Source organism: Cornus florida, unplaced genomic scaffold, assembly GCF_030987335.1.
Source record: "Cornus florida cultivar Cherokee Brave unplaced genomic scaffold, ASM3098733v1 CherokeeBrave_3.0.0_Hap2_Chr10, whole genome shotgun sequence".
Taxonomy (NCBI): Eukaryota; Viridiplantae; Streptophyta; class Magnoliopsida; order Cornales; family Cornaceae; genus Cornus; species Cornus florida.
Genome location: NW_026775580.1, coordinates 110632896 through 110654738, shown reverse-complemented (window position 1 = coordinate 110654738; position 21843 = coordinate 110632896). Strand labels below are relative to the sequence as shown.

Sequence of the window (21843 nt, the reverse complement as noted above, 5' to 3'; positions counted from 1 at the left end):
GACATATAATGACTCCGTCCCTAAATATATCTAACTTCTCAATATCTTCCCTTAAAAGAAAAGAACATAACATATTTAGTTGGACCATAATTAAATCAATTTGTAAACGTTAAAATGAGATACTGTAATATATAATCTATCCAAATTTACTTAATAGCTGACCAAATGCTACCAGATTTGTATGGATTGTTATCGCAGGTGAATTTAGAACATAATACCACATGCAGACAAGTTCAAACATGTTACTTTTCGAGGGATTAAAAAAAAAAACAAAAAAAAAATCCAACATGTTGTAAACTTCAGATTTGGTCAGCCTGTCACCCACGGAAGCAACAGAGAAGTTGTATTTATTTCTGAAAGTGTACAGAAGTTCAAAATTCGAACGTCTGGTGTAACGTTCGATTTTTTCACCAGTCTAAAATTAAAAAAGGGGTGATTCCGTAATTAAGAGCAAGTATAAGCCCATATAATACAAAGACGAGAGAATTGCGCGATTTGTCGTAAATCAGTCCGTCTAATGTCGGTTTTAGAGTTGAGTGCCGCTTACAACCTGTGTGTGTGGAGACCCACGAATTGTCCTAACAGCGCCCCTCCCCCAACACTAAGCTGACCACGGAGAGAAAAAGAGTTGGACACACAAACACACAGACTTCTAGAGAGAGAAACACAAAAAAACGGATGCTAATATAGAGAGAGAAAGAGCCTGGGTTTGCTTTAAGGTATATAAACTCACGCCACATTTTCTTAGAGAGAGAAACAAGAAAAGGCCCTCTTTAACAGAAGCAAAAATCCTCGAAAAAAAATTACTTTGTTTGCTTCTTCTTATCACCATCCTCCTCTTCTCCTAGATTTCGCTAAAATTCCAAAGCTACAGGACTGTGTTCTATCCGATCTGACCCACCGAGTCTCGTTTATCTTTGTCTCGTTCTCTGGTTTTGATGAGTTGAAGAGAAGGAGATCGAAATTCAAACTCATCAATGGTAAGTCGAACAAATACACGATTATTTTTCTTCTTTATGTTTCTAATTAGTTGATTTGATTGAGAAATTCATTTCCAACAGCCAAATCTGTTCAACACAGAGTCCATATTTATTTGCTCTTTGTAATTAAGATATATTTGAAGGCTAGAACAAGCTCTATTCAATTGTTTTGGGAATATATATGTTATGAGATAATAGTGCTTAGAGCTATTGGAAAATACTATTGATGAGTTTGATTTTGGTTAAGTTTTTCGCTCAACTGTGTATATGAAAACGTTTTTTTGGGTTTTAAAATTGACCAATTTAAATATGTTATAAGTTACGGACAACAGAATTATTTGTCTAGAAATTAAGTTCCTATGACTGAAATGCATGTGCAGTTGTGGTTTTCAATAAAAAGGATATGGGGGATTGAAAGTATAAAATTCTGTATCTTTGTTTGGTTTTATTTACCATATCTTTTGAATCTGACTGCATATGGTTGAAGGCTGTGTTTGTGTAACTAATCTATAAATCAGAACTTCCTCACCTGCATACCTTCAGAAACTGGAAACTACTTGCAGGCGTGGGCTATGCTTCATACGGGTGTGAATTCTGGAGAGTGATAGTTGAAGTGGAGGGAGTAAGGCATGAGTTACGAGGTGTACAATGAGTATAAGAATTTATTATCATTGTGCTATGCATAGTATACGTAGTGTTGTTCTTTGGTGATTCAAACACAGCAGATTGTACAAGTAAATTCAATTTATTTAGTGCTCAAAATTAGTCAAATTTTCTTAGGCCTATTCCTATATGAAACTTACTCAGAACTGGGTCTACATAAATTGGGTTTGATTTTATTTGGATGTTCCTGCTATGTTGCATCCGTGGTGCCGTTCTTCACAAATTCACATTACAAATGTGGGTTAGGTAGCTGCAGTGCAATTAGTCACTATTATTTTTCAATAATATATTAGCAAGATACAAATGTAACAAGTTACTTAATGTACTTATATTCTGGATGCTGCATGCATGAAATGCTGTAAACTTGAGTAGAAAATGATAGGGATGGAAACAGGGAGGAGTTGGGGCCGGTTTGGCTAAACCATACTCTGCCCCGTTAGAAAATTTATCATACTAACTCCACTCCTATTTCGGAACGGGTTTATAATTGGTATACCATCCCCGCTCCTACTCCGGCAGCAAAGTACCGACTCCACCCCGCATACTCCGTTTAATTGTGGGTCGAGGCGGGTTATGCCACTTTTCCAATGTACTCAAATTGGGTTAATAAATAAGCTGCCATGACTTTTAAATTACCAAGTAGTGAATATTTAATATATTAACGAACACTTATAAAAATGTAACAAGGTCATAAAAATATTAAATATATATTTTTTATATTTATAAATTTTTTAAAGGTATATATATAATCGGGGCGGGTTCGTAAATCCGTCCCCGCCCCAAAATCGCTTTGGGTTTTTAGTTATTTTATCATTTCCGTCCCAAACCCATTTAGGGGACTACCAAATCCACCCCATTAGGGTAGGGGCGGGGCAGAAACTCGACGGGTCGGAGGAAATTACCATCCCTGTAAAATGCTGTCAATGGGGATTCATAATTTCTTCTAATTAGATCTTACTAATTCATTTATGATAATCTTTTAGATATCATTCCTCTCAAAATTTAATTAAACCTTAAAGATGCTTTTGTTATGGGCTTAAAAGTTCTATCCTTCGCTAAGTTATTCATATTATCTCAACTCAACTCAGCTAATCTTTTCCTAACTATTTGGGTTCAATTACATGAATTGTGTTTCGCCAGTCCATTCTAAGACCATAGTCTAGGAAGCACGGACACGCTAAAGTGGGTGAAGAATCCGTGTCCGACACGCGTCGGACACGCCCCGACAAGTGTCAGACACACCAAAAAATGTGTCTGAATTTTCGGACACGGCACGGACACTCCGCGGACACATGTCTGACACGCAAGGGGTGTGTGTTCGACACGCGTGTCTTATTTTCGGGGTCTAAAAGATAATTTTTGAAAGAAAATTGGGTTAAAGTATAAATATGTGAAGTTATTTAACAACTTTTACTCACTTATGTGGTCAGTACATAATAATTTTAAACTTGTAAGATTAATATGCAATTTTAGACAAAACAAATAGGTATGTAAGAGTCAGTCATTACACTATTACAGTAGATATTTGTGTCTGTGTCCTAATTTTTTTGGATTTGCCGTGTCGCCGTATCTGTGTCGTGTCGTATCCGTGTCCCGTATCCGTGTCCGCGCTTCTTAGACCATAGCCTTTGTTAAATCACATGCCACCTTATCTTTTTTAATTATCTTTACGCATAGCACTACTGTCAACATGGACCACTTGCATTGGCCAACTATATTAATCAGTTCTCATTTATTTTATCTCCAATTGATGCTGCTTCAACCATCCCAAGAATGTGTTCATTTCTAACTTTATCCTTTTCCTCTTTGGCAAAAATCTATTTCAATATATATATATATATATATATATATATATTTTTGGGTCATCCAAAACTGCTGTTGAATAAATTTTTTTCCTTCCATCTTTTATTTTTTATTTTTTTGTTTTGTTGTTGTCCAACACTCTGTTCTTATGAAGTATGACTAGTCTAAAAAGTAAAACCTGTTGAATAAAAATTTCCTTTCAATTTTAGAAGTTTGTGCCCATCACACAGAATCCAGTGGGTTCTTCTTCATTTCACCCATCCTACTTTAATTCTATGATTAAGATCATCTCTAGTCTCTCCGTCTCTGTGCATAATAGAGCTTGTAACGAGAAATATTCACCTTTTAGTACCTCTCGACCCTCAATTTTCACTGTCCCTACTTTTATTAACTGAAGCTACATTCCATATATTCAACTCTATTCCCACTTATCTGAAACCCTCTTAATTATAAAGTTTCTCTTCAAGCCTCTAGTTTAGCACTTATTTCTACTCTGTTCTCTTCAATCAAAACAATCTTATCAATAAATAGCATATACTATAGGACTTAATCTTGAACGTGTTTTGTTAGTTCATCCATAAGTAAGGCAAAACAATATGGGTTTAATGTTGATTTTTGATGTAAATCTGAAGTAGTTGGAACTTCACTTTTTCTCCTGCAATTATTTTACTATGGTAACTGTTTTATCATATATCTCTTTTAGCACATCAATTTATCAAAGGTTCTACAAGGAACTCCTCTGCAATATGAAAACCCCACCGTAATATATCTCTAAGACCCCTAGTGTAGGTTTTCTCCAAATTTATAAAAATTATGTGTAGATTATTCTCTCTCTCTCTCTCTCTCTATTTCTTTCTAGATCACATCAAGAAATAAATAGCTTCCATTGTTGACATTCCTGACATAAGTCCAAACTGAATGTCCGACAAATTTTGTTTCACACCTTAGTCATTGTTCAGAAACTAACTCCCAAAATTCCATAGTATGACACATTAGTTTGATACATGAAATACCCCATAATTATGATAGGTATTGAAATAGTTTTACGCCACACTCGTCAGTTTTTTTTTTCCCCCCCACCCCCCCCACCCCCCCCCCCCCCCCCCCCGCGCATGATACCCAATTGTATCTGTCTATTTCTACCCCATTCTGTTTCTCTTTCTGTCTCACCATGTGAGAGTTTGATGTTTGACCCATTTTCTAACAGTTTAACAAGTACATCATTCATTATTTGGAAATTTATTGTTGTAATGATGCTCTTTATTTATTTATGTACCTAGGGTATGGACAAGTGGAAGAATTGTAAGCATTTTTTTTAAATCAGAGATTGTAGTGTTTTGTCTTCCTTACAAATCACATTTGTTTGTTATGCAGGCCGGACCTGTTAATATTATTGTAGGGTCTCATGTATGGGTTGAAGATCCAAAGTTGGCATGGATTGATGGAGAAGTAGTCCGTATCAATGGTCAAGAGCTTCATGTTTCCACAAATGGGAAAACAGTGAGTGCTACTAGCTTAACTTTTGTTCTCATAATCCAAAGTCATTGATAGGGCATGAAATAAGCTGAAAATTATCTACATTAAATGTAAATATATCAGCATGTCTTGGATTAACGTTGGTAGACTTGAATTCTGATGAAGAATAAATCTATTACCATTCTAAATGGTGGCAGACTTTATAGTGCGCAACACAAACTCTGCCTGATAACTGCTTCAATTATAATTAGTTATGCTCTCCTCATTTAATCTTTGTATGTTGTTAGTGAACATTACTGTGATGGCATAATACCAACCATTTCGTAATAAGGTCTTACAGCAACTTTAAATTTTGAAGTTAAATCAACTTATGGAAGTTTTTATTATGTAATGGAAATTCTAGGTACTGAAACTTCAATGTGGGACATACATCATTGGAAAGTTCAACTTCGTATCATTGGATATTGATGGTGTCCTAATATATATTTTTTTGAATTAGTGGTGCTGTAGATGATGTCATGGAATTTAAAATTTGTGGTTCAATAAGGTGGCTAGAAGTTGCAGTGCGGGTTTCAGGCACCGGTCAAAATCATAGAGTTCATTGTGTCAGAAATATGGTTTAGAATTTTGTAGAATAATTTATACAATTTTCATATCAAGATACATATGTAGAGAATACATGAAGTTCTTTGGCATTTGGAAAGTCATTGTTTGAGAAGAAGTTATAAAAGATAACAATAAGGTAACAAATTGTGTTCAAAGGTTAAGTGTTTCATGTGGTGCAATAGTTTCAAATATATAGAAGTATAAATGTTTTTCGTAAGAAGTGCCCTATGTGCACAGGAACTCTGTAAGGCGTTGGCTGTACATCTTCAAACTCATCTTCACACTTATGAATCTCATTTGTATGCTTTCCCTACGATTCCAATAGTAGTGTCAGAGCATTTGGGTCGATTCTTTCCCCTTTTCTCATTAAGCATTTTTTTCTTGCCTGAAATATTGAAATTTCATGAAAAAATTTTGAACTCCATGATCCAAATCACAGTACTTTTAAATATTTTCTTCTTCCCAAAAAGGCCTAGTAGCTAGCAAGTGCTATCCATGGTCAAAAGCAAAAAAGCAACAAAAAGATTGGCAAACAAGCAAGCAGTTCACTGAAAATTGAAATCCTGGTTCAATCAATGTCACCCAGGAATAACCAAAACAAAGAGGGCAGCAGACCCGCAAAATTCAAAGTGGGCGGTAGACATTTAATTCAAAGACATGAGCCATTGGGAAGAAGTTGGAAATTCGAATTGTGATGTAATATCATGGAAGAAATGGCAACTGAAGCAAGAAGATTGAAAGATGACGAGATCGAGCAAGTCGCCAAATTATCAGTACTATTGTTCAAAAAGAAGTATAGGCAAAAATGAAGTTGTTACTGAAAAAATCTAAATTACAAGGTATTGTTGGAAATATAATTTAAAATTTTCTGGAGTAGTCTATATAGACATATGTGGAGAATACATTTAATTATCTAAAAATTTGGGATGTCATTCTTGCTGAAGAAGTTGTATTAACTGACAATTACGTAACAAATTCTATTTAAAAGACTAAAGTGCTTCATGTTATGTGATCTTTTCAAATTTATAGAAATATAAGAATTCCCATAAGAAGCCAAGAGCCTGCTTGGTTCAGTTTTTTGTTTTTTGTGAACTAAAAATCAGAAAACTGAACAAAAAATTTGTTTGGTTGGCAGTTTCTGAAAATTGTTTTCTTAAGACTCAATTAAAATAAGGCTGTTTTCAGAGAAAACAAGGGCTTGCTTGGTTTGTAACTCTGAAAACAATTCTCAAGAATTCAGAGAACAAAAAACTATTTTCAGAGAACTATAAAAGAACCAAGCAAAATTTTTTGTACAGTTTTCTGTAAGCGGGCCCCAAATTTTTTTTTTTTTTTTTGGAGTTTTTGAGAACTTTTTTTAGAAAACGAAACCAAGCAGTCCCCAAGTCTTTGATACTTACGAATGAACTTTGTACAGCTTTGGCCGCGCATCTCTAAACTCATCTTTACACATATGAGCAGTGAAGTTTTGCTTGGAATGTGATTTAGATTGATAGTTTTCCTTTAAAGGAGCAAGCCACAGGGTTTCTTGCGTAGTGTAAAAAGGTTCTCCCAATGGACTGTGTTTTATGATTGGAACTGAAGAAAGATGCATTGGAATTTCAGATTCTGATACTATACTTGATGAGGAGTTGGAATTGGTGTCTTATTCTCTATATCTATCTATCTTTCTGTTAACCTGTCCTTCTAAAGCTGAGGTTCAAATGACAATTGAAAAATATGACGGTGCAGAGTGTTGAGTCTGAAAGAAATGTATTCAGTTAAATTTTCCCATGGTTTTTTTGTTCTCATGGAAGAGATATTTATATTAAGGTGTTTTAGTGCAGCTTTTCTCCTCAATTGCTTTCTTTTGGACAGTTATGAGTAAAAAAAAATCTCATTGTGGGATCAATGCATACTCATGAAGCCGGAAGTAAATCCTATATTATAACTATTAGACTAGTCGTGTGTTATGGGACAGATTGTTGGGCAGTTAAATAACTTGTTCATAAAATGAGTATTTGCGAATTGCGGATGTTGTGACAAATTAGTGGTAAGGGAAGAAGGATAATTTAGAAATGGCACATCTGTGAGATGTTTGAAGTAGCATCTATCGAGTAAAATGAGAGAAATGACGGTTTATTCATGACAACAAAGACCAATAATTGTATAGTTAGGAAGAGTGAAATGGTATAGTTGGGGGTTCTAAATGAAGGAGAAGATCAAAATTAATGTGGTTCCAGTAGTAAGGAATCACACTATGGTGAAGTCTGATGGAAGTTATGACCTTACAACTGAACAGGACAGAACAAGACTCATGTATCAACTCTAAAGTAGTTGAGACAATGTTTTGTTATATTTTGCTGGGTACTTGAGTTGTACATCCCACTAAGTGAATGGAGCTGGGTTCCCTCCATGGTTTTTATGAGAACCGACCTATTTACTCCTATACCATTTCCTGTTGATGCAATTTCCTTTCACTGAATGGACTATGGCCCTCTGTTTGTCTTATGTCATGGTTGTTCTGTACTCAAGTACTTGTCTAAATTGAAGTTTCTCTCTAAAGTCCATTTAGTCATTTTGATAAGTAATTAATTGTTTACATGTATTATAATTTTGACTCTCCTCTCTCTCTCCATGTAATTTATTCAATGGTGGTTCTAGGAATCTTACAGACTAGAAACTGGTTGCAGGTTGTCACAAACATCTCCAAAGTGTTCCCAAAGGATACTGAAGCTCCTCCTGGAGGCGTAGATGACATGACAAAACTTTCATATTTGCATGAACCCGGAGTTCTGCAAAACTTGGCTACCAGATATGAACTTAATGAAATTTATGTAAGATGTTCTAATTTTTCCCTTTTCATAATCTTTTAAAGTACATTTTTAGTGATAAAACTAGTATGTTACTAATATTTTGATCTATTTCCATCTCTCCTAGACATATACCGGAAATATCTTGATCGCAATAAACCCGTTTCAAAGATTACCTCATCTGTATGATACTCACATGATGGAACAGTACAAAGGTGCAGCATTTGGAGAGCTTAGTCCTCACGTTTTTGCAGTTGCCGATGTTGCATACAGGTAGTGTAAAAGTAGTCTATCAGGTATCATTATTTTAAGTCATACTTTTGTTGATATCTTTACTTTTGTTAGAGCAATGAACAACGAGGGAAAGAGCAACTCGATTTTGGTTAGTGGAGAAAGTGGTGCTGGTAAAACTGAAACAACAAAGATGCTTATGAGATATCTTGCATATTTGGGTGGTCGGTCTGGGGTAGAAGGACGGACAGTTGAACAACAAGTTCTGGAGGTAAGACTTAACTTTTCCTCTCGTTGCTCACATCTCTAGATCTCAATAACTTTCTACAGACTTGATTATTTTGTCTTCACAAAAAATCTAAATGGTTGGAATTGCTGCATTGATTGCTGTTAATGGTGATTAAAATTCAGTCCAATCCAGTTCTTGAAGCATTTGGCAACGCCAAAACCGTCAGGAACAACAACTCAAGGTGAGTAAGTGACATTGATTTTTCCCCTAGTTGAAAACGCTAATTACAAATTAGTTAAATCATACTCATCAGTTATGTTTTAGCTTGTTCTTGGGTATGTTTGTGTTTATTTGTCTTATCCAATCAACTGACCATACTTTTACTTATGTTTATTGTGGCACCACAATGTAGTCGATTTGGTAAATTCGTTGAGATACAATTTGATAAGAATGGGAGGATATCTGGAGCAGCTATAAGAACGTACCTCCTCGAGAGATCTCGCGTTTGTCAAATTTCAGATCCTGAAAGAAACTACCACTGTTTTTATCTTCTTTGTGCTGCACCCCTGGAGGTATTTATGCTCTGTTTTCTGTGCAGTTTTATGCCTACTTATTTTCAATGTTTTGCTTCACCACATTTCCTTCTAATTTGCAGGATAGAGAGAAGTATAAGTTGGGAAATCCTAAATCATTCCATTACTTAAATCAGTCCAGCTGTTATGAGCTTGACGGAGTAAATGATGCTCATGAATATCTTGCAACTAGAAGGGCAATGGACATAGTTGGGATTAGTGAGGAAGAGCAGGTTGGCCTTATAATTATCCATAGAGATGGTTTGTACTCCCCCTCTCAGATTAATAACATTAAATAAATATTTTCAGGAGGCAATTTTTAAGGTTGTGGCTGCAATTCTTCATCTTGGTAATATAGAATTTGCAAAGGGACTGGAGATCGACTCTTCTGTCGTTAAAGATGAGAAATCTAGGTTCCATCTCAATATGACAGCTGAGTTGCTTATGTAGGTTTATTTTTTCTCTAAATTTTCAATGCATTATATCTCGGTTCCATTTTTGTTGAAATTATATATCCCTATTGACCAATTTCATGTAATAGGTGTGATGCCAAGAGCTTGGAAGATGCATTGATTCAGCGTGTAATGATAACGCCCGAGGAAGTCATTACAAGGACTCTTGATCCTGATGCTGCATTGGGTAGCAGAGATGCTTTGGCTAAAACTATATACTCTCGCTTGTTTGACTGGTAAGGAAATATAATATCATGTACATGTTAAATATTTATAGACATGCAAACACATTGTCTAGAACATGTTAATTTATTACTTACTTTTCTAATGAGTTGCTCTCTCTCTCTCTCTCTCTCTCTCTCAAACACACACACACACACACACACACACACTCACAGTTTCTTTCTTAATGGCTGATGCACTTACTTCTTGTTTCTATTTCCTCAGGATTGTGGAAAAGATTAACAATTCGATTGGGCAGGATCCCAACTCAAAATCATTAATTGGTGTTCTTGATATATATGGGTTTGAAAGTTTCAAGCACAATAGGTAACTAATTATGTGGAATTTTTAGTTGCAATGTAATGCATAGGTTTACTGGCATTATGCTGACAAACTTTTATATGAAATAGTTTTGAGCAGTTCTGTATCAATTTTACGAATGAAAAATTGCAACAACATTTTAACCAGGTTAGCTTTCTTTCATGTGATTTATTGATCACTATTTGAATATTATATAAGTGTTTGCTTAATTTAAATCTATGTAATTGATTGGTTGCAGCACGTGTTTAAGATGGAACAAGAAGAGTACACAAAAGAACAGATAAATTGGAGCTACATAGAGTTTGTTGATAACCAAGATGTGTTGGATCTGATTGAAAAGGTGTTCCATTGTTGCATGATGTATACTTATGTGTGTTACCGTTTTCATTTGATCGATACTATTCGTGTGTTTGGCCAATAATCTTTTTATCTTCTTTAATTATCATCAAAACTATAATGATATGTCCTACCAAATGTTCTGTTTAGCACGTATCTATTATTCTTTAAATGCATAGATAATGTGCTGACAAGTTTCAATCTTTTGCAGAAACCTGGAGGAATCATTGCACTTCTAGATGAAGCCTGGTAAGAAGCTGATTTTTTACTTCTATGTGTTTCATCATTGCTTCTTAGTCTTATAATATTTCCATGTTTACGTTGGATTTGCAGGGTTCTATTGACCCTATATTCTTCTAGATGTATAAAATTCTGTATTGTTGTGGATCAGTGGTTTTGTAGCGCAATACTGTTAAGTTCTTGTGATTTTCATTATCTTTCTATGGTTGAATCATACTTTTGTAATTGCTCAATGCAGCATGTTTCCTAAGTCTACTCATGAAACATTTGCTCAAAAGTTGTACCAAACATTTGCAAAGAACAAGCGTTTTATCAAACCAAAGCTTTCTCGCACTAGTTTTACAATATCTCACTATGCTGGGGAGGTAAACATTGATTACCTGTCTAATTATGTACAAATTTAACTTTGCCATCATTTTGCTGAAATATCCTTCATTTTTTTGCAGGTGACTTATCTGGCCGATCTGTTTCTAGACAAAAACAAAGATTATGTGGTGGCAGAACATCAGGTTCTTTTAACAGCCTCAAAGTGCTCCTTTGTAGCTGGTTTATTTCCTCCACTTCCAGAAGAGTCATCAAAGTCATCCAAATTTTCTTCCATAGGGTCACGCTTTAAGGTATCCTCGCGTACTTTCTTCCCGACCTCCCTCAAGATGGAATTTGCTTACTTGTTTGGAAGCTGAATTGTATTGCTGAAGTCTAAAGCCCCATAAGAGAACACACTTTGGGTTTAAGGGAACTCTTACAGCAGAGAAAAACCATCAATCATATAGAAAATAGTTTAGACTTATGATTCCATGCTCGAGGGCAAAGACAATCTGAGTGCTATAATTGTGCTTTATGGATACGAAAACTATCTGAGAAGCCTTCAGCTCCGAACTTAAGATTTAAAACAATGCCAAAAGTGCAAAATATTTGTTTGAAATAATATTTCTATCAAACAGAACTCCCACTGGTAATCAAATAGTAAGGTTTTATTTGGAATAATGACAACCTGTGGGGTCAGCAAAGGAGATTCTGGATAATAGAAAAGTTCTGTCGGAATTAGGTTTGGGGAAGTGCATTAAATGTTCATACTTCTCTCTTGTTTCTAAAACCTTTTGATCCATTTCCTCAGCATTTTGGCTTCTGATTCTCCAGCTTTCTACATTAATTGCAACTTCTTTACTAAACTGAAGTAGAATTGGGCTGGTTTCTTTAATGATATTGATTTTCTAGTATGAGTGCTTGATACACGATAAGATTTGTGCACGTTAAGGTTTCTGGTATAAGCTATATAATTCCCGATTCATGATCTAGGAGTATGCTAATGGACAAGTGGTATTTACATTTTTGCAGCTACAACTTCAATCTTTAATGGAAACCTTGAATTCAACAGAACCTCACTACATCAGATGTGTGAAGCCAAACAATGTCCTCAAGCCTGCTGTCTTTGAGAACTCCAACATAATTCAACAATTACGCTGTGGTGTAAGTAAAATGCGCCAAAACCTCACTACATCTTGTGGTGCCTTATTTATATTCAACCTGCAAAACTTTGCCTAGGGACTTAAATTTTTTCTTTAAATAAATATATTCTGGTCATTCTTTTGCAATGTAGGGTGTTCTCGAAGCAATCAGAATCAGCTGTGCTGGATATCCCACTAGACGAACATTTTACGAGTTTCTTCTTCGTTTTGGTGTTCTTGCTCCAGAAGTTTTGGAAGGAAAGTAAGTTTTAAATGCTTTCGTTTTCCAACAGTGATAACTACTTTAAAAAATGGGTTATATCTAGTGTACAAGTTTTGATATATGTATCAGATGACACATTGTTTGGGTTGCCTTGTCCTTCCGTTCTTTTCCCCTTCCCCTGTACTGCTTTCATCTTCTTCATCCTAGTTTTTGATGAACCACCACAACATCCTGTACAGCTATGATGACAAGGCTGCATGTCAGATGATTCTTGATAAAATGGGACTGAAAGGCTATCAGGTAATCTTGAAATTTCTTGAATTTGATGTCCTTATCGTGTCACCAGTGTGGCATTTCACTTGATATAAAAAATGATTTCCTTTCATTATCACCTTCACATAGTTGCAGCATGCATTGAACTTCTTTAAACAATTTAAAAATGTCCAACCCCCCAAACCCCTGCATGGTTGTAGTTATAATTGAATGTCGTACCTTTGTTTTTGCATTTTTTTCAATTTTAGACCCCTAATACTATACGATTCAATTTACCAATAGGGTCTGCTAGTTTCTCTTTCCACTTTCTATATGTCATTCAATGCGCTTGGCTTGGCAGATAGGCAAGACCAAGGTCTTCCTACGAGCTGGTCAGATGGCTGAGCTGGACGCAAGGAGGGCAGAGGTTCTTGGAAATGCGGCTAAAATTATTCAAAGGCATATGCGTACTTACATTGCCCGCAAGGAATTCATTTCTTTACGCAGAGCTGCTATTCAATTGCAATCATGCTGGCGAGGTATCTTTATTTGTTGTCTTCTTTGTCTTGCTTTTTTATTTTGTTGTTACTTATTTCTCGAAATGTATAAACAATAAAGTATGCTTATCATTATTATTAGAATTGCTATCAAATTGCTCAAACTTTCACGTTGGTGTTGGTACTATTCAATTGTAACACGAAATTTGTCGGGCTAGCATATGGGGCACACACACACATATATATATCAAATAGAAGTTTTAATCTCAACTGAATGCCTATTAAGAGGTTGGCAGCTTTAATTACTTAAGCCTCAAAGATTGTGAATCTTGATGTTTTCCTTGAGCATCAAAAGCTTTTCAATACCAGAGTCATATATGTAAATAATATATGGAATAAAAAGTAAGAAGAGATGGGGAATCATCTGTTATTGTCAAGCTTGTGTACTTGCTTATGGATCATATTGATTTCATCATTGATGCCGAAGATTAGAATACTTATTCAATTTATTCTGAATGATAAATTAATTACCAACAATATATTCTTTTAGGTTCGATTAACTGCTTCATCTAGCCATTTGGTATCCTGATGTAGATTGCTCTCTCATTTAATCAGGTATACTTGCTTGCAAACTGTACGAGCAGTTGCGACGGCAAGCTGCAGCTGTAAAGATTCAGAAGAACTTCCGTCGTTACGTTGATAGGAAATCATACTCGAGTGTACGGTTGTCTGCAATCACATTGCAGACAGGCTTAAGGGCAATGACAGCTCACAATGAATTCAGATTGAGAAAGCAAACTAAAGCTGCAATTATCATTCAGGTTCTATTGCTATTTTGTATCAACTAGGCCTTAATTTAAATTGGTTTCAAAGAATTGAATTTTGAGTGCAAAATGTTGTTGGTGGCTTGCAGGCTCATATGCGTTGCCACAGAGAGTATTCTTACTACAAGAGTCTTCAGAAGGCTGCTATTACTTATCAGTGTGGTTGGAGACAAAGGGTTGCTCGGAGAGAGCTCCGGCAGCTCAAAATGGTTTGATCTCAATCCTTAATGTGATTTTGTTGTTTGTGCAAAAATCAATGCATTATTGTTTGGTTTGGTACGAGGAATAACTTCTCAGTTGGTAACCATGCGTGTGAACTTATTCAGGCCGCAAGGGAAACTGGGGCCCTTAAAGAAGCGAAAGACAAGCTAGAAAAGCGCGTGGAAGAACTTACATGGCGATTGCAGTTAGAGAAGCGACTAAGAGTATTGTTAATTTCATTTTCTCATACTTTATAAATTAGTGACCTGCGTCTTGGCATGGTATAGGCTGTATAGCAAATTGTACTGCACTTGACTTGCACCATAAATCCATTTTGTTAAATTCAGACTGATTTGGAAGAGGCAAAGGCCCAAGAAACTGCAAAGTTGCAGGATGCTTTGCATGCAATGCAAATGCAAGTCGAAGAAGCAAATTCTAGAGTTATTAAAGAACGAGAGGCAGCACGGAAAGCTATTGAAGAAGCTCCTCCAGTAATTAAAGAAACCCCTGTTATAGTACAAGATACAGCGAAGGTTGATTCATTAACTGCTGAGGTAGAGAGTTTGAAGGTACGCACTTTTAACTTAGATGATGGTCAATTGGTGATTGCTGTGTAACAACAAAGTCTTCGGAATACGTAAGGCATACTACTTTTACTTAAACAACTATATTCTGATGGAGGTCTATGCTCTACTGAATTAGGAACGTCCCATTAATGCAGTCAGTGACTACAATTTTCATCTGGTAGATGATGGATGCTCTAGACACTAAATAGGCCTTTCTGAAATTTGTGAACAATGATGGCAGAAGTGATAAAATTTGGATTTTCATGACTGGTCATTTGTTTATTTTTTATACGCATTGGACTTCCCTGAATTTGATGGCATTTCTAGGACTTATCCACAAGGGGAAAAAAAAGACTCATGGCATTTCTAGGTCACTTTGTTGGATCAATTTTCAAAAATTCATTTCAGTGGACTTTGTCAAATTAGTGTGATGAAACATTTTGGATTCATTAACCCCTAAATTGCATCCTCCTTAACACTTTTTCATGCTGGAATAGATATCAGTTAAGCTCGGTGTGCAAATCTTGCTTCAACTATGAATTTGTTGAATTTGAGTCAACTAGGCTTTCAACGAACCTATTTACTTCTATCATTTGCAATTCTTACATATTGAACTTGGTAACTATGCTGCTTATTATTCAGCTGTTTTTGAATATAAGTTGACTGGCATATTAACAATTGTTTATGATTAAGGACATTGAGGATGGATTTGTGAGGTTTCAGAGGCGTAATGAGCTTCTATAATTTGTATAGGCTTTGCTGCTGTCAGAAAAAAAGGCTGCAGAAGAGGCTAAGAATGCTCGTACGGATGCTGAGCTCAGGAATGCTGAACTGGTTAAGAAACTTGAAGATGCAGAGCGAAAAGTAGATCAGCTTCAAGATTCTGTACAGAGGTTTGTAATCACAACATGAAAGATGGAACTGACAGAAAATAAATCTTTTATTTTATTGATACATACTGTGTATAAAAAACCAGACGATTATTATGTCATCTCTGGTTACCCGAATGCAACAATTTAGTGACCAGCAAGTAGAAATCTCTCACATAGTTTACTGCCCTATACTTGGTTTCAGCTGCATCTTTTAGGTTTCCATCATAAATTTCTGTAGTTAACTTGCTGCTAGGAGCTATCAGTTGACATATTCCACAAAATGATGAGTTTGTTACCTCTCATCTCCATATGTTCATGAATACACATTCTTATATTTATGTCTGCATGGAAGCAAATGTATCCAAATTTCCTCTCTACCTTCTTGGGGGAAAAAAATTCCTCTAATGCCTTTGGGCTTTTGCTTTATTTAGTTGTAGTTTTTGGAACTTTTTTGAAGTTTGTTCATTTTCCCTGTTACAGGCTTGAAGAAAAACTTTCCAATACAGAGTCAGAGAATCAAGTACTTCGTCAGCAAGCGCTGACCATGTCACCCACTGGAAAAGCTTTGTCTGCCCGACCAAAGACAACAATTATTCAGGTACTAATAAAATATTAGGTTTCTAATCAGTCCAATGCTAGGTAATGGTGGCATATTCTAACTGTTCATTGATACAATTACAGAGAGCTCCAGAAAATGGGAATGTCCTAAATGGGGAAATGAAGATTGCATCAGTAAGGAGCTAACATCTCTTTCCTTTTGATAAGAGGGAATTTTCAATAAAAAATACAGAATTGACATTAGTCTGTTGAGGTTGAATTTGTTTAAAAATTTCTATTGCTTAAAGTCTGTTAACATGTCATGTCGTAGGGCAACTCTCTGGCTAAATCAAATCCAAGAGAGCCTGAATCTGAAGAAAAACCGCAGAAATCACTTAATGACAAGCAGCAAGTGAGTGGCCATTGGCATTCATGATGCGTGTTTAATTTTTACGTGATCTTCCATTTGGGATCTTCCATTTTCAGTTCATTTCAAGAAGTTCATTCTATCTTCTCTGTTTCTCTCTCTTAATTTGTTTGCTGCAATTTACTGTTCCTCTACAGGAGAACCAGGACCTGCTTATCAAGTGTATTTCACAAGATTTAGGATTTTCTGGGGGCAAACCAGTTGCTGCTTGTGTCATATACAAATGCCTTCTTCATTGGAGGTCATTTGAAGTTGAAAGAACTAGTGTGTTTGACCGTATAATTCAAACAATAGCCTCAGCCATAGAGGTAGACATTAACCTTTTGGATATCTTGGTCTCTTTCATAGTTAATTTGCGGGCACATTCTCTAATTTTACTGTTCCAAACTCGTAGAGTCTGCTTGAGCAATTTGTATATTATGTTTGTTAGTATTCTTTCCACTAATATATGGACTTTACAACTTGCATATTACTTATGTTGGAAACTTCTACCATATTGTAGGTCCAGGATAATAATGACATATTAGCCTACTGGTTATGTAATACATCGACATTGTTGTTGCTGCTCCAACACACACTTAAAGCAAGTGGAGCTGCTAGCTTGACTCCACAACGGCGGAGGACATCATCAGCTTCTCTTTTTGGGAGGATGTCACAAGTATGAGTCAAAATTTTATTTAATTTTATTTGGCATCTTTCTCCTGGCAAATTGCCAATACATGCTCTTTCTTACCGCTTCTGTGTGTATGTGTATATATATATATATATATATAAATGTTTATAAATATGTATCATAGGGATTGCGAGCGTCTCCTCAAAGTGCCAATCTTTCGTTTCTTAGTGGTCGAGTTCTTGGTAGACTGGATGACTTGCGTCAAGTTGAAGCGAAATATCCAGCATTGCTGTTCAAACAGCAGCTTACTGCTTTTCTTGAGAAGATCTACGGGATGATAAGAGACAATTTAAAGAAAGAAATTTCCCCATTACTTGGATTATGTATCCAGGTATATGTTATGTTATTTTATTGCATTGCATTTTTGTTATCAATCGCAAAAACACATAAAAAGTGTATATATATATTGTGCTCATTAGTGTCCTTGTGTAAGATGATTTAGCAATAGTGAAAATACTGCATGTCCATTTCTTCAAAAAGGAAGAGCAGAAACAGTTGATGAAAAAAACACAACAAAAGTGTATATGTTATGTTATTTTATTGCATTGCATTTTTGTTATCAATCGCAAAAACACAACAAAATTGTATATATCTATCTATATATATATATTGTGCTCATTATTGTCCTTGTGTAAGATGATTTAGCGATAATGAAAATACTGCACGTCCATTTCTTCAAAAAGGAAGAGCAGAAACAGTCAATGAAAAAAAATTAAACAAAACAGGACCATATATTTGGAGAAACAAAGCCAAATCCATCCATGTTGTGTTTAGATTACGCAGCTAGTCCAAAGTGCGGAAAATGGATGAGGATTTTTCCATGATTATATGAATAGGAAACCCCAAATAGTTGGGGAAAAGCTTCGTTGAGCTTACTTGGGGAAGAAGAGCTGGGGATGCATGCAAGGACTGAGAATTTTGAGTGTTAAAGGTCCTATAAAGAAGGGGAAATAAACTATTGTTCCTTTTTTTCCTCTCTGTTTTCTGTATCAAAAGTCTTCAGGGCTTTTAGAAGGTCACGTGTCTAGCATTGGCTATTATACATTTCGTCATTTTTTTCATCTTCTCAAAACACGATTAAAGCCAGAGTTTATCTAACAGAATTTTGAAGGTCAGTTTTAGCCGAAAGAGTATACGGAGGCAAACGCCGTCTATGATGCTAAAGTATTCAATAGGATTACTGGTAACAATCTCTCTGTGGAACTTAGTATCTACTTGTTTCAATGCAGGCACCTAGGACATCTCGTGCAAGTTTAGTGAAAGGGCGTTCTCAAGCTAATGCTGTGGCTCAGAAAGCTCTAGTTGCTCATTGGCAAAGCATTGTGAAAAGCCTAGACAGTTACTTGAAGATGATGAAAGCAAATTTTGTGAGTTTTGAAGTTCACATAAAATGGCTAAACAATTTTTTTTTTTTTTTTTTGTGGATTATCATCATTTTCTTATTGTTGTGGCTTTATAGGTTCCCCCGTTCTTAGTTCGCAAAGTGTTCACTCAGATATTCTCATTCATCAATGTTCAGCTATTCAACAGGTAAATGCTTTGATCTCTTCATATATATATATATATATATATATATATATATATATATATATATGTAGGACGGTTATTAGGCTAGCTATATTATATGAAGCAAAATATTGGGTGTTAAAAAAGAAATACGAACAACACATTCATGTAACTGAAATGAGAAATTTAAGATGGCTGATTAGAGTGACTAGAAGAAAAAGGATTAATACTCTACGTGTTGGGTAAAAACTAGGAGTGAATTCTATTAGTGATAAAATAAGAGAAAGGAGACTTAGTTGGTATGGTCATATATAACATAGACCTGTAGATGCACCGATAAGAAATGAAAGATTTATTTGCATAGAATGTAATAGACAGAGGCCGACCAAAACTCACATGAGATGAAGTAATGGCTCCCTGGCCCCAGCCATGTGGGATAAAGGCAAGGATGATGAAGATGCCAATCTTCATATATATATATATATATATATATATTATTTATGTTTGCAGCTGAGCCATTTTATTATGTGACTTACTAATTAATTTATATTCAATTTTTACAACTGAGATAATTTTTTTTCACTTATTGGCAGTCTTCTTTTGCGGCGTGAGTGTTGCTCATTTAGTAATGGGGAGTATGTGAAATCAGGGTTGGCTGAATTAGAACAATGGTGTTGTCATGCAACTGAGGAAGTAAGTTATATTCAACGGTATAACCTGTATACCCTGCAGTGACATCGATATCTTCACCTAACATCTTTTGATGTTCAGTACGCAGGCTCTGCTTGGGATGAATTGAAACATATTAGGCAGGCAGTTGGATTCCTGGTAAGATATATATATATATATATATATAATATTTTTTGTGGCCTCTATACTTGATTGCTTATTGTTATAATCTCATATATTGCTGACGGACCACCTTTGCTTTCACTTTATTAACAACTCAGGTTATACATCAAAAGCCCAAAAAGACATTAGACGAAATAACAAATGAACTTTGCCCTGTGAGTAGCTCCATTTTTTAATTGTTCATTCTTTTATGTCGTAGTTTCCATTTTTCATTCTTTTTGTACTCATTTCTTTTTCATGTTCTAATTTTTGCTTGATGCTTCTTCAGGTTCTCAGCATACAGCAATTATACAGGATTAGTACGATGTACTGGGATGACAAATATGGCACACACAGTGTTTCTTCAGAGGTAAGTTGATTCAGATTCTCATCGAGATATACTGCCCAAATTGTGAAATCACTGCCAATTCATTTTGGTGTAGTTCTTGTCAAATATGTTTCATTAAAATCCTCCCTAATGTTACAGGTTATTTCAAGTATGAGAGTTATGATGACGGAGGATTCTAACAATGCTGTCAGCAGTTCGTTCTTGTTGGATGATGATTCGAGGTAATGTTTTCAGTACCTTCAGTATTATATTGATGACAGTTTTACATTCTGTTTTTGTGTTTTCATAGTCCATCACACTTTCTTATCTGTTATTATTATTATTTTTTTAATTTGTTAAAAAAATAATGCAGCATCCCATTCTCTGTGGATGACATCTCCAAGTCAATGCAACAAGTTGACATAGCTGACATTGAACCTCCCCCTTTAATCCGTGAAAACTCGGGATTTGTCTTTTTACATCAACGGGCAGAATGATTATGATGATAATGACTTCTAATACATGAATCATGTCCTCACGTTTCAGTATGGCGATATCTGCACATCGGTAAACGTGCAGAAACCTGTGCATACCATCTCTTTGTCCCTTGCATTCGTGTGTATTATATATTTTCCATTTGCCTGGGCAACCCTTCCATGTTCATTGCCCGGGTCAATTCATTTTTTTATTTTTTTTCACCCTTCAACACCCTTTAAGCAACGCAAGGGGTATTATTTTGGCCGTGTTGCTTTTAGTGTGATAATTGGGAAAATAGAAACATGCATTTGTTTTGCACCCCTTTTGCTTATCCAAATTTTTTGGATAAGCAACTCATAGGGATTCTTTCACACTGTTGTTTGCTGGTTTTATAGCGTTGTAGTGCTTTTATGAGTGTAATTAATGACAACATCTGCAATTTGTTAGGTTTACTATTCAAAATGTATCTAAGTTTATGTATTGATTTAATTTTTTAGATTTGACATCTCTGTCTTCCCAATCTCTTCTGCATTGTAAATGACTTCGTTTTCATTTTTTTCCCCTACATATTGAAAAAAACGTAACTTGTATCAGATTCCAAAGCCAATGAAGTTAAAGTCCGAGGTTGTGTAATTCTCCTTTTTCCCTAAGGATGTTTAATTTTATGCTGTTAAATTAAAGAGAGGACTGTCATGTTTTAGGAATGGCCAATTGGCCATAGCGAATGGACCTGGGTGCCTGAAAGGACTTTGTGGATATGAAATTTTGGTTTATTTTTCAAGCTATTTATCGTTTTTATTGGTTGGTAACTAAAGTGTGTGTGTTTTTATTTTATAGATGAATTGGGTTCTGCATTAGTCAAAAATCATCACATTTATTTTCTTCAACGTATAAAGCAGCGCAATGTTAGCGTGTGGTTGTGATTACTTGTATGATTGTATCACTCCTCTTGTTCTTAAATGCGTTTTATTGTCGCAATCCATATAGCTCCGTAAGATGGTGTTAAACAATGACTGGCTTCCATTTTTCTTAAAAGCAACAGACAGCCTAATGATGAACTTTATATAAATATAAAAATTGTTGAAAAGAATGGTAAATCGTGTAAATATCATTTGACTACGCAATTATATTTGACATTACAAATTATTTGTGGGAAAGCATGAACATGACAAATTTTATATAAAAAAAATCACCGTCAAATGTTTGAATAGAAAAATTAATGGTTCATGACACATGTCAGGAAAAAGGTAGTTTGGTA

General features: G+C 35.4%; 1 protein-coding gene across 2 annotated transcripts; it reads left to right on the top strand.

Moving 5' to 3' along the window:
• The first annotated feature begins 582 nt into the window (after positions 1-582).
• Positions 583-21090, top strand: LOC132277081 (myosin-17-like). 2 transcript variants are annotated; one of them, XM_059778809.1, is made up of 39 exons: positions 583-980; positions 4821-4946; positions 8201-8344; positions 8448-8593; positions 8666-8822; positions 8963-9021; positions 9193-9352; positions 9436-9585; positions 9662-9798; positions 9894-10040; positions 10252-10353; positions 10437-10494; positions 10586-10687; positions 10895-10932; positions 11162-11288; positions 11370-11540; positions 12262-12393; positions 12524-12633; positions 12834-12894; positions 13208-13385; positions 13959-14164; positions 14257-14376; positions 14494-14592; positions 14716-14937; positions 15688-15827; positions 16287-16404; positions 16488-16538; positions 16675-16755; positions 16908-17078; positions 17273-17428; positions 17568-17774; positions 18673-18810; positions 18903-18973; positions 19543-19642; positions 19721-19777; positions 19900-19956; positions 20070-20150; positions 20268-20350; positions 20482-21090. In XM_059778809.1, the coding sequence occupies exons 1-39, from the start codon at positions 978-980 to the stop codon at positions 20603-20605; spliced, it is 4590 nt and encodes a 1529-aa protein (XP_059634792.1). In that variant the 5' UTR covers positions 583-977; the 3' UTR covers positions 20606-21090. The 2 variants fall into 2 exon arrangements, with proteins under 2 accessions (XP_059634792.1, XP_059634791.1); XM_059778808.1 differs by lacking the exon at positions 583-980 and having other exon boundaries at positions 4815-4946.
• Positions 21091-21843: the final 753 nt, after the last annotated feature.